At 40.8% G+C, this 13268-nt stretch overlaps 1 protein-coding gene across 13 annotated transcripts in view; it reads left to right on the top strand.

Annotated features, from left to right (window-relative positions):
• Positions 1-13015, top strand: part of LNPEP (leucyl and cystinyl aminopeptidase) — a 107411-nt gene extending 94396 nt beyond the window's left edge. For 3 of the 13 annotated variants that reach the window (XR_011425169.1, XR_011425164.1, XR_011425166.1), the window contains exon 19: positions 703-1966. Coding sequence is in view for 3 of the 13 variants with exons in the window: in XM_070233256.1 (XP_070089357.1) it covers positions 5044-5049 (6 nt within the window). In the remaining 10 variants the exon portion in view is untranslated. Of the gene's footprint in view, positions 1-702; positions 1967-5043; positions 5530-6206; positions 6385-7885; positions 8427-12801 lie in introns of those variants that run through there. The other 10 variants (XM_070233256.1, XM_070233257.1, XM_070233258.1 and 7 more) reach the window with 7 other exon arrangements.
• Positions 13016-13268: the final 253 nt, after the last annotated feature.

The raw sequence follows: 13268 nt of genomic DNA, 5'->3' as shown, positions 1-13268 counted from the left end.
TCATTTAGCAGTAGCTAGCACAGTTTTTTTGTGTTTATTTTGTTTAATTCTCTAGCATATAGCTTTTAAAGATCTAAAAAAATATATACACATATGTAATTTCCTTCTCCCCCCCGCCATTATTTTCCTTCAGTACTTAGTCCCTTGCAGGGCTCTGAATGTATCTAATAAAAATAAAGTCCCACTAAATCCCTGCCACCTGATGTGAAGGTGTGGCATTGTGGTGGTATAACTAATGGCAACAGACATGCAGCAAATAAGATGGGAGAAGACACTTGGATATGGTTGAGTTGTGAAAGCTAATCAGATCCAGCATTTCTTGTGTTGATTCAAACTAAATGAAATGTAAGAAGGGACCTGTTCTTTGGAAATTCCGGAAGGACAAGGAGGAATACTAAGTAAAATTGTGTTTAAAGATCAGTGCTGACTAATCTTTCAGTGACTGGTAAGCCACAGAAGTGCTGCCTAGAACTCGTTTGAAGACCCTAGAGAGCAGCTTCTTTTCTGAGGCCTAGAATTCTGATCCGTCTTTAGAAGTCTGTTGCAGTTCCATCAATAGCATATTCTTGTGTAGTCGGTAGAAATTTTTTTTATTTTTGGAATGATCCTTTTGAGTTATTGCCATGGTTCTAGTGAATGACAGCATGGGCCCAAAAACTAATGCAAAAAGAATTTGAGTGACAGGCCTCTTCTATTTTTCAGCACCCACGTATGGTAGGGCAAGCTGGCCCTTTCCTACCCGGAACTCCTCTGTGTGGCTGCGTCTCTCTCCTCAGTTCTCCATTAGCTGGACCATTCCTGTTCTTTTTCCTTTTTGTCTTCAGTCCCTGCATTGTTAGATGTTATCTTCAAGTACACTCAAAAATGTAAGCCAGTGTCGCCTCATTAGCTGTGTATTTTGCATGCATTTCATGCATCCAGACCTGTATGTTCCCTTTCAGCATTTCGAATCATATTTCACATCAGCTCTTCATCCACCACATGGTAACTGTTATGACTCCACATTTGTCTGTATCAAAGAAAATGCATGTGTAAAATTCCTCCCTCTCTCTCTGCCCCGCTCCCTTCATTCGATCTTCTGAGCATTTCTTGTTCGTTCTGCAGTTTATAATGAATATAATGCTGAAGATTTGCCATATTATTATTATTATTATTATTTTAGAAACATTGAGTGATAGGACTCCTAGAAAATTTGCAAAGAGATGTTATTTACCTTATAAAACTCTCAGGTTCTAGTGTTGAAAAATTAGCCTATACTTTACTGTTACTTATACCTGCTGCTGTAGGAAAAACAAAAGTTTATTCATGACACATTTAACTTTGATCATAAATAAAAGAGAAGGAGGCACCTTTTTGGAGTTAGTCATGGTCGTCATTAGTGATATTTCTGACAGTTCTTCATTTGAAGTACTTCAAAGGAAGTAAAGGTCATGGCTTAGCTGAATGAAATGCTCCAGAAGTACAGTAATACACTCATGTGTGTGTGTGTATATAAAATGAGAATTACAGCGTAAATTGGAGCATTTGCGTTAATCAGCAAGCTCACATTGAGACAAAACTCAGTCTTACAGCTGTCTTGATTAAAGCCAAGTGTTCCATGTTGCTGTGAAGAAGAGTCTTTCAAAAACTTTGAAAAATAGTTACTTGGGTACTTGTAAGGTATTACATTTTCGTATTTAAACACCTATAGAGATCTCCAGTTCCTTGAATCTGAGCTTATGGGTGGAATTCTAAATTTGTATCATAATCTGTCTTTTGTGGAAGGTTTTGAAAATAGTTATGTATATATATAATATTATATATGCAAGTTGTGTTGTGTCACTTGTAAAGGGAAAAGGCTTATTTTTCTTTATACTTCTAATAACTTGTTTTGCATATGACCAGCACTGACTGAAAGGCATGTGTAACTGCAAACACTGTTGCTTTTTTTTTTTGTGAAATGAAAATAAAAGTATTTAAATATAAATATTGTGTGGACTGTTTGGTTGAAAAAAATTACATATAAAGTGGTATATTTTCTCAGATTACAGGCTCTACCAGGACAGCAGCCATATTCATTGTCTTTCATAACTTGTTTCCTACCTCCTCAGGACCCCAGGATCCTTACTGCATATAACTCAAGGTTTCTCGGACTCACACTTGACATTGGGTGCTGTCTTGTGCATTGTATGATGATTAGTATTAATGCAAATAGCAACTAGATGCCAGTAGCAACTCCCTCACCCTCATCGTGACAACCAAAACTGTCTTCACACATTGCCAAATGTCCTCTGGGGTGGAGCTGAGCATTAAAACTTTCAGCAGACTCATGGAGCAGTGGGCTCAGTAACAGTTACGTGAACTCCATCTAGGGTAATGATGTACTTTTCAGACTGAAGTGATTCTTGTAAACACTCAGGTCACCTGAGTAGCCAGTTGATACAGTAATAATTCATTACCTAACTCAGTGTAAGACATACAACTTCTTATGCCAGTGAAACCAGGGAGCACTCATTATCTTAATTTGAAGGTGAAAGGACATTGGATGGTATCAGGGAACACCGCTTGCCTTGGTTCACATATAACTGGAATGTAAGTGCACAGCTTCTTAGAGGGACACTGCCACAGGTACAGTCCTGGGCAGGTCCACAAAGGAGCTGCTTCTATCCCCATGAGTGGTCGTGAGGGAGAATTGAGAATTTCTTAGGCTTCCAGCCATGGAAACTAGAACCAGTACTCTTTTATAGTAACTGTTAGGGCTTAAAGTTGGACGTTTTTAGAGCAAATAGAGTGCCTCTGAATCCCCTTACCCAAAACCCTATTTCTGGGGACACAAAACAGCCTTGAAGCCATACTCTTAAAATCTCTTATAGGGATCATTAATGATATATTGGGGCAATGCTCTTAGGAATTGCAAAGGTTTTGATGAAAAGCTTCTGCTTAAATTTTTGATTCTTTTTAATTCCTGGATATTGCAGTAAACAACTGAAGTAAAATCCATTATAAATTAAAAACCCGTTATAAATGTGTTTTTATTCCACTGATTCCAATGGACTTTTGGGATGGAGAGTAATAAACCATTTTCTCTCTTTCAAAATAATTTTTATAATTCATGGCACAGAAGAATTTGATTTGGTTATATTTTCTTTTTGCTTTACGCCTTCAATTCTTACCGTAAAGCCCTTCCCCACCAACACACACACAAAAGCATCCAGTGCTTACGAAAACACGTGCACGGGTTGAACAGTTGACTTACGTGCTGTACAGGAGGATTATTACCAGAGGGAAGACACTTTTAAATTATCATTACAGCTCACCCTCTAGATCCAGTAATTGGTAACATGTTTCCAATGCTTTGTGCTTGTTCTCACTTTTATTCTTCTTCATGGATGGACATCCAGTCAACTGGTCAAAGTCCAGTTGAGGATAATGCGTTTCTGAGACCCCTGTGATTTCTCTTGTTGGCTGAACTGAATTATAATCAGGACTTTGCTTACACGCATAGCAACTTTCTACTTTCCCACCCATTTTTATAAAGGGAGAACATAATGTAATAACATAACAATAGACCTAATAGAGTTATCAAAGTCGATGCTGCCAAAGTTGAACTGTTGATAGCAGGCGGCACCAGGAGGCAATAGTTTTAAAGGAAGCCACGGGACATCCAAGAGGCCAGGTCAGCTTAGGAAAGGCTATTTAGGGCAGTCAGTGTGCTACATATTCAAGTGCCATGGGTACACAAGCCAAGTGGGCGAAATCGGCAGCCCTTTTGTTGGATGTTTTCTCATGCTGTCGCTCTTCTATGTGAGTGGAGCTGAAGAGATCCTCGGGTGTTTCATCAGGATGGCACATTCGCTGTCCGATGGGTTTAGTGGCTATTTATATCTTCATTTTCTTTACCTCTCAGCTTTTGTAATTTTTAATTTGAGAAAAATTATTGGAATGGTACTATTATTACATGTTATAAAGGTGACATTTTCTAGAAATTTTAAAGTCCTTGAAAGGCTTTGGGGCTTAGACTGACATCAGTTAGGACTGCACTTAATTCCTGGTTCAATCATTTTCCACTTGTTACTTATTTCCTATTAGCCTCAGTTTTCTCCATTAATAAAACAAGGATACTACCTACCTTGCAGGGTTGTTGGCATTAAATAAAATACCTATAAGGTGCCTTGTACAGTGCCTGGTACAGACAGAGTCAATATCAACTGCTACTGTTAAAACTGACAGCTGCATCTGAGGTCTATGGCTGTTAATACCCTCACTTACAGATGGAAATGAGTTTTTAAATGAGTAAGATTCTATAGCTTGCCAGTTAGGAAATTAGAGAAACAATTTCAGTCTAGTCCGCTTTTTATAAAATTAAGCTTTAAATTTGCAAAGATTTCATTTGTTTGAGAGGCATTTTAGTATATTAGAAAAAGCATGGAGTTATATAGGTTTCACAACTATAGAAAATATCCTGTCACTGAATTTGCTTAATTATAAATAAGTACAAAATAAAATCCTGACTGTTGACAAATCTGCAATGGAGGTAATAACATCTACTTTTCAGTAATAAGGTGAGGCACAGACACATGGGAAAGCAGACCTAGTGCTTCCTAAGTGCTCAATAAATATTCCTTTTCTTTCCTTTCTCTCAATTTATTTGCCTCAAGAATGCAAAAGAATCAAGCATGCTCAAGTCTCAATTCTAGCTAGAAAACATTGTATACGATTGAGGGCATGACACAGAAATTGGCCAAATGTTTTAGGATCTCTGTTAGTGCTGAAAGGAACCTTCGGTATGACCTAGTCTAACTCCCTCACTTTACAGAGAAAGTCAGGGCACCAGAGGTTATGCCTTAGCGAAGACGCCTATCATATAACATTATATGTTAAATTCGTATATATGCTTGTAGTATTAGAAACAGTTTGTATCACCTTTGAGACAAATGATGTGCAGTTGCCTGCAGGGTACTGTTTCCTTGCAGATAAGAGTATTAGAATTTGCTATTGAAAGTGGTGTTTTATTAAAGTGGAGTGTGGAGCTAAATTAAACTATCCTAATATTTTATCTTTTAGGCTTGATGTTGTGAATGATCCATATATCACGATCTCAAAAGAGTGGCCCCTTTTTCATATGTTTGAACTAAGTGGGTTGCATTGAAGTCTCCGCTCTCAGGCAGAAGATACTAATGTCAGGGAGGTTCAGACAGACTTCTCTCCCCGACAAAAGAAGATCAGAGAGGAAGGAGCGCTGTTCAACAATGGTGAGGTGCCAAGTGCCATAATGGTTGATGGCCTGGATGGAAGGAACACGAATATTAGCTTCACCAACTACAAGTAGAAAGTGCAAATGAGCCACTATCCTAAAGCCGTGTACCGCGAGCCTGAGACGGGCCTGCTATCCTCAGGTGGGCCGGAGAGTCCCAGACCCTGGCTGCATCCTGCTGTCCTTTCCTACTTTTCAACAGACCTCCTTCTGTTGTCAGAAGGACAGGAACTTTAAGAAGTTTACAGTTGTGGGAAAAGAGACAATATTAAAGGAAAGAATTTTCAAATCACCTATTTCACATATTTCATCTTCGTTGCAGGGGACATAACCTGGATGTCAGTTGACCTCTTCTGCCCTGCATCCATGCCTGCAGTCTCTTGTCTGCCTTGAGCAAACCTAGACTCACAACCTAGCACCTTTTCCCACAAAACCCATGACAGCCAAAGCGTTCCTGAGCAATGTAGGTTCCCCCCAGATTCCGTAGGGGACAGTCTGAGAGGCCAGCTACTCTCACGTGCCACAAGAGCATCTTCATCGTCACTCGGTATTGCTCTTCTCCGGAGCCTCTCCTTTACCTTGCCATTTCTAGGGGATCTTTTCACCCACCTTCTTTATTCAAAGTGCGCATGCACACAGGCCTTGCTGAGTACTCTTTCTTGCTCCTAGACATCCCCCTGCCCTAGAAATCTCCGTCTCCTCTATGGCATTGTGCCTCAGTGTCTACACCCGATGCACAGCGACAAGTTCATCAGGAGCTCAGTGAGACTAACGGCCTGTAGTTAGCAGCTGGCCCGACGATTTAGAGGAAGGGTCTGTGGCCTTTTGCTATTTGGACATACTCCTTGCAGTCTCACCCCTTACTCCAAGCAGTTTATCAACTGCTTATTTCAAACAAACACATTGATCTCGTAAAAGAAAACTTTACCTCTTTAGATTGGCAACTGATTCCTTCCTAACTACGTTTTTCTAGGCTAATATGAAAATCGGCTTGTAATATCTGAGCACATCCTGACTTTGGGTAAGAGAAAGAAGCCATAAATTGATCTGGTAGAAGAAGGAAGCCAGGCCATACTCTAAGAATGTCTTTCCTCGGTCACTCATTCAGTAAACATTTGTAATCATCTACTATGCACTGGGCCCTGTGCTAGGTGGGTACATGAGGCTTGATGCTGTGATGTGGGCAGCTGGCTCCAGCTGGGAGAATGCCACCTGGGTTTTATAAACACTCCTGCATGGTGGGTGGTAGATAGTTGAGGGCATTTGGGTTCATGGGGAACAGAGGTGAAGGGTGTCACAGTGGGAGGTTTTAAGCCATGAGGCTGGTGGCGCTGCAGCCACTTCAATAACAGCAACTGCCTGAGTGGGGTGGGGTTGGGGGACACTCATTCGCCAGCCAGAATTCTCGCTCTGCTCACTTGGGTGTGCAGAGCAATGTGAGAAGTGGAGGCCTCTCACCAGATGCGGCTTAAGTGCCCACATTTAATGCCTTGTGTCCCTGACTGGGAACCAGAGGCGCTTTTGATCTGCACTCAGTAACCGCAAAGGTATTCATTCCAAAGGGTGTTCCGAGTGAATGATAAGAGGCGGGAAGTTAATTGCCTGTTTCGGTTTCACTCCAGGTTTCCCCTAAATTCTAATTAGCAATAAACCAGCTTGGCTCACCTCAACCTGAGTTGTGAGAGTGCTTTCTTGTCTGAGTTTCTCCTTGTGGCTAAGCAAGAATCAGGAGAGCATTTCAAGACAGACTTATAAAGCAGGGAGTCTTGACTTATACCTCAGCTCAATCAAAGGTAGAGGGCCTGTAGGTGAAAACCCACAGGCGAAGTCCTTAAGCACGACCAATTAAATGTGCTGCACAGGAAATCCACTGTTTGGTTGGCTTCTAGATGACAGGCACCCACCTCAGGAACTTCAATTACTGCCGGCTAGCCTCAATATCAGAGCAGGAGTTCTGATCTTTGACCTTTCCAAGGCCCCTGCCTTAAATTAAAAGCGGTCTTTGGAAGTCTTCTAGAATGTGCTTGGGATGCAGTTTCAGCAGGACTGGAGAGCGGGAGAAAAATTCTGGTGGCTTCTGCCCTTGCCCAGTGCTCACAAGGAGTGACCAAGAACAGCCAATAAGACTTGCCTGTCCTGAGCTGGCTTAGAGTCCACACAGCCCTCATGGAAGGGACCCCAGACCCATAAGAAGACTAGGGGAAATTTGGATGAAGTTGAAGGAATCCTGGGAAATGTGAGAGAACACTAAAGAAAACTAGTTTCAGGTAAAGTGGCCAAAAATGGAAGTATTTCCCTCTTCATTTTGAAAGAGATAGTTAACGAGCTCTGAAGGATATCCCACACTTTCCTGTAAGGAGAGTGGGCAGAACTCTGGTCTAACTTAGGCCGTCCAGAGATCTCCACTGACCAGGAGGGGAACTGAGCTGTCTTGAGCAATACTGGTTCCAGCAGGAACTCTGGAAGCCAGAATCCTCTGCAGGAGGAGACAGTGCATGAGCTTGGTTGGAGGCCGTCTCATCCCAAGAGTGGAAAAGAGCTGCCAGGTTCCAATAGGCAAGGAATCTTCCCTGGGATCTGTGGGACAAGGGTCTTCATGGCGTAGGCAAGAAGAGTGCTGTTTCTCAAAGGTGTTCCTTGGTTGCCTTGCAGATGGTTGTCCTAAGTTAGCCCATGGCCCTGCTCAACCCATATGGAGGCTGAAGTCCTGAGTGCTGCTTTGCCATGCAATGTGATTCCGAATGACATCCCCCTGAGTGTACAGAAGAGAACTGCAGCTCCGGCTCCTCAGTTACAGCTGCCCCAGGAAAATCTCCTCTTTCACACCCTACAGGCCAGTTCTGCAAATAGTTGGCAAAAAAACATAGAAGGTGCATTTAGACCAGACTGTCTAATAAGAGGGATGGGTATTTGAGGATGTTGGGCACTGAACTTCTGTGGGAGAAGGCTGTCTGGCAAACATGCCCCATGGGATTTTTGTAGCTCCAGTCTCCACAAGTTGTTTTCAAGGTGATGATATTTCGAGACAGGTGTTTCATGACTCAGAATACTAAGCTTATGATGCTCCATACCCATTAATGATCCACTTGCGCAGACCCTCCTGGGAGAACAAGAAGCATCCCCGGGGCAGTGGAGCCTCCCTCTTGCTTCATGCAGGCTGGCCAGTGGCTGGGGATGCACTGGAAAGAAGCAGGTAAATCAAGGCTTCTAACATCTCAAGTGTATGGCGTTGCTCAGTTGCTCAAATCCTTGTATATCACTCTTATCTCTTTGCCTAATGTTGATAAATAATTTTTGGCCCTAGCAAAGTGGTAGAGGCAGATAACATCGCAAGCAAAGAAAACTACAAACCAATATTCTTTAAAATATTGATGCAAAAATCTTCAACTAAATACTAGCAAACTGAATTCAACAGCACATATAAATGATTATACATCATGACCAAGTGGGATTTCCCCCAGGGATGCAAGGTTGGTTTAACATCCAAAAATCAGTTGATGTATCACATCATATCAATAACACATCATAGAATAAAAAACAAAAACAACACGATCATCTAACCAGATGCAGAGAAAAACACTTGACAAAACCCAGCATACTTTCATGATAAAACACACAACACTAGGAATAGAAGAAAACTTTCTCAACCTGATAAGGGGCATTTACAAAGAACCCATAGCTAATATCACACTTAATGGTGAAAGATTGAAAGATTTTGTCCTAAGATCAAGAGCAAGACAAAGATGTCCACTCTCACTGCTTCCATGCAACATTGTACTGGAGGTTCTAGACAGGACAATTTGGCAAAAAGTAAATTAAAAAACGAATAAATAAAGGGACCAGCCTGGTGGCGCAGCAGTTAAGTTCACTCATTCCGCTATGGCGGCCTTGGGTCCACCGGTTCAGATTCTGGGTGGTGACCTATGCACTGCTTATCAAGCCATGATGTAGCAGGCGTCCCACATATAAAACTACTTTCAGAGAACGTGATTTATGTGTAGAAAACCCTAAAGTATTAAAAAAAAAAACTAATAGAGCTAATAAGTGAGTTTAAGAAGGTTGAGGAAGACAAGATCAATATACAAAAGTCAGTTGTGTTTCTAAACACTAACAATAAACAACCCAAAAAAGAAATTAAAAAATCAATTCAATATACAATAGCATCAAAAAATAAAAATACTTAGGAATAGGTTTAACCAAAGAAGTGCAAGATTTGTACACTGAAAACTATAAAACATTGCTGGAAAAAATAAAGACCTTTAATAAATGGAATGACACCCCATATTCATGGATTAGAACACTTAATATAGTTGAGATGCCAGTATTCCAAAAATTGATCTAGAGATTCAACACAAGCCAGAATCCCAGCTGGCTTCTTTATAGAAATTGATAAGCTGATCCTAAAATTTCATGGAAACTCAAGGAACTCAGAATAGCCAAAACAATCCTGAAAGGAGAATAAAGTTGGAGGACTCACACAACACAATTTCAAACCTACTACAAAGCTCTAGTAGTCAAGACAACGTGGTACAGGCAAAAGGGCAGACATATAAATCAATGAAATAGACTGGCAAGTCCAGAAATAACCCATACATTTGTGGTCAATTGATTTTTGACAAGGAAGCCAAGACAATTCATTGGGGGAAAAAAGTCTCTTCAAAAAGAGGCGCTGGGACAACTGGATTTCCACAAGCAAAAGAATGAATTTAGACCACTACCTCACACCATATACAAAAATTAATAATTAATTAAAATGTATCAAAGGCTAAATGTAAGGGCTAAAACTATTAAACCCTTAGAAGAAACATAGGTATAAGTCTTCATAATTTTGGATTAGGCAGTGCTTTATTAAGGTGTGACACCAAAAGCAGAAGTAACAAATGTAAAATTAGATAAATTTGAGTTCATCAGAATTAAAAACTCTTGTGCATCAAAGAAAATAAGAGGACACACTACAGAATGAGGCAATCTATTTTCAAATCATATATGTGATAAGGGTTTAGTATCCAGAATATGTAAAGAACTCATACAACTCAACAATGAAAAGACAACCCTATTAAAAAAAGGATCTGAATAGACGTTTCTCCAAAGAAGATGTACAAATAGTCAATAAGCACAAGTAAAGATACTCAGCATCATTAGTCATTAGGAAATGCAAATCAAAACTCAATGATTTTCCCTTCACACTCATTACCATAGCTATAATCAAAAAAATGGAAAATAGTGAGTGTTGGTGAGGATCTGGAGAGATTGGTGCCCTCATACATTGGCTGGTGGGAATTGTGAAATGTGGAGAACAGTTTGGCAGTTCTTCAAGGGGTTAAACATACAAGTTACCATGGGGCCCAGCAATTTCACTCTCAGGCACCCAAGAATTCAAAACATATGTTCATACAAAAACTTGCAGATGACTGCATGAATGTTCACAGAGCATTATTCATAATAGCTAAAAAGTAGAAACAACTTAGATGTCCATTAACTAATGCATAGATTAAAAAAAAAAGTGGTATATCCACACGATAGAGTGCTATTCAGCTGTAAAAGGAAATGAAGTATGGACACATGCTGCGACATGGATGTACCTTGAAAACCCTATGCTAAAGAAGGGAGGAGAGGTCTCATTGAGAAAACCTAACAGTCCCACCATTTTCCTTGTTCCTTCACCCTTCTGATCCCCAGATGCACAGCTCATGCTAGGAACCTCTAAATGATGTGCTAGGTCATTTCTATGAACTGCAAATGTCCAACATTGCCCCTGCACCCCTCTCTCAGAGAACTTGGTACATAGGTTTGTGGATGAGTTATATGCCTGCTTACTCCTCTCACTGTACGTCTCAGTCAAGGTTGATTGGACCAGAGATGAATACTTGGTGCAGGGAGAACAAATCACAATTTGGGCAGATCCAATCACATTCACTAAACTTCTTGACATTGGGTTTTGGAGGGACTAAGTCTGTTTATTCAAGAGGACTTCAGGGATGGATTCATGAAGCTGACTTTTAACATGCCCTCTGAGGCAATGGTAGGGTGACCAGCTCATCTGGTTAGCCTGAGACTGCCCTGGTTTTAGCATTGAAAGTCCTGCATCACAGGAACTCCCTCAGTCTCAGGCAAACTGGGTGGTTGGTCACCCTAAATGGGCACCATTGTGGAGCAAGTACACTTGTCCATGCAGAAACAGACAAGGGGAGCAGACACTTGTAAGCAGAGATTTGAGATTATGGGGCCAAGCGTAGAGTCAGTGAGAGCAGCTGCCTTGATTCCTGATGATTTTCCAGTTCATTCTTCTACCCATCCACTCATCCATTTATTAGACCAAAGCTTAGTGAACACTCACCTTGTTTCAAGCAGTTTGGTAGGGACAGGGATGGCCTTGAGGCCTTGAAATTTCCCAGATACCTGAAACCCTTCCAACAAATCCCATTTTGTGTTCAGTGGTTTGTCTTCCTTGCAGCCAAACCATCCTTTAAATACTTGTCTCTTAAAATGATGGAGGGGACAGAGAAGAGGGCAAGCAGAAGGTGTTTCAGCTTAAAAATTTCACGACTCTCTGAGTCAGTGAATAAAGGACTCTCCTGTACATGGTATATGTCAGCTTGTATCCTCCTGTGGGGCCAAGTTTGGCAACAGTGACATCCGTGGAACTTAGTGGCTGGGAACTGGAAGCTTAAGCAGATATTTTAGACCTGTGCCTTGGATGAAGAAAATCTCCAGTGTTGTTCCAAGAGTTCTCCAATGAATCCTGCATGTACACACTAGACCAGTGGCTTTCAAACATTTTTGACTTCTACCCAGAGAAAGACATGCAGTAAATGTAGTAGACATCACCATGGATTACTTTATAGCAATTAAAAGGAATAGAATATAAATAACATCTTTTTAATTTGTTTAATTTTATATAAATTATGAAAACATGCACTCAAAGTAAGGTATATTTTGCAAGAACATACATATAACGAAAAGGATAACACATTAAACACATTATAATGGTTGCACGGAAGTGGAGGATAGGGAGAAAAGAGAGATGAGAGAAGGAACTCATGCTGACTAATGAGAAGATATGGAATAAACTCATTAGTGTAATTGAGATATTTTTAAAAATGCATTTTAGGGGCCGGCCCTGCGGCCGAGTGGTTAAGTTAGCGCACTCCAATGCAGTGGCCCAGGCTTTCGCTGGTTCGGATCCTGGGTGCGGACATAGCACCGCTCATCAGGCCATGTTGAGGTGGCTTCCCACATGCCACAACTAGAAGGACCTGCAACTAAGATATACACCTATGTACCAGGGGGATTTGGGGAGATAAAGCATTAAAAAAACAAAACAAAACAAAAGATTGGCAACAGTTGTTAGCTCAGGTGCCAATCTTTAAAAAAAAAAAATTTATTAAAAGAAAATGCATTTTACCTTGCAACCCAGTACACAGGTATAGGTTTAGTTGTAACAAATGTTTCACAAATCATTATTTACCTTAACTATGTTCAATATTCTCTAATTTTGTTCTATTTGACTTTTTTAAAGTGCTGATTACAACGTGCTAAATTGCTTTCACATCTTCCTCGTGTGGCAGGACCTGCAGCGGGAGAACTGTGCTAGACCTCAGGGAACAGTGCACGTGCTCAGCAGCAGATGGTCCAGCAGCTCTCGATTTGTCTGACAAAGACTCCAAAACCAATTAAGCACAGAAGTTTTGCAAGGAGTGGAAACAGTTTGCCTCTCTTCCATTTTACACAGATACATTTTGGATTCATTTCTTTCTGGTTGAAGTTTAGAACTACAGTGTGGTAGGTAAAAAAATGGTCCTCCAAAGATGTCTACGTCCTAATTTCTGGAACCTGTGAATTTGTTACCTTGCATGGCAAAGAAGAATTAAGTTTGCGGATAGCATTAAGGTTATTAATAGCTGACCTTAAAATTGGGAGATTACCTTGGATTATCTAGTTGGGCCCAATGGAGTCACAAAGGTCCTTAAAAGTGGAAGAGGCAGACAGAAGAGAAGGTCAGAACGATGCGATGTGAGCGGAACTCCGTTGCTTT

The sequence above is a fragment of the Equus caballus genome, chromosome 14 (genome assembly GCF_041296265.1).
Source record: "Equus caballus isolate H_3958 breed thoroughbred chromosome 14, TB-T2T, whole genome shotgun sequence".
NCBI classification, from domain to species: domain Eukaryota; kingdom Metazoa; phylum Chordata; class Mammalia; order Perissodactyla; family Equidae; genus Equus; species Equus caballus.
This window is presented reverse-complemented; position numbering and strand designations above follow the sequence as displayed.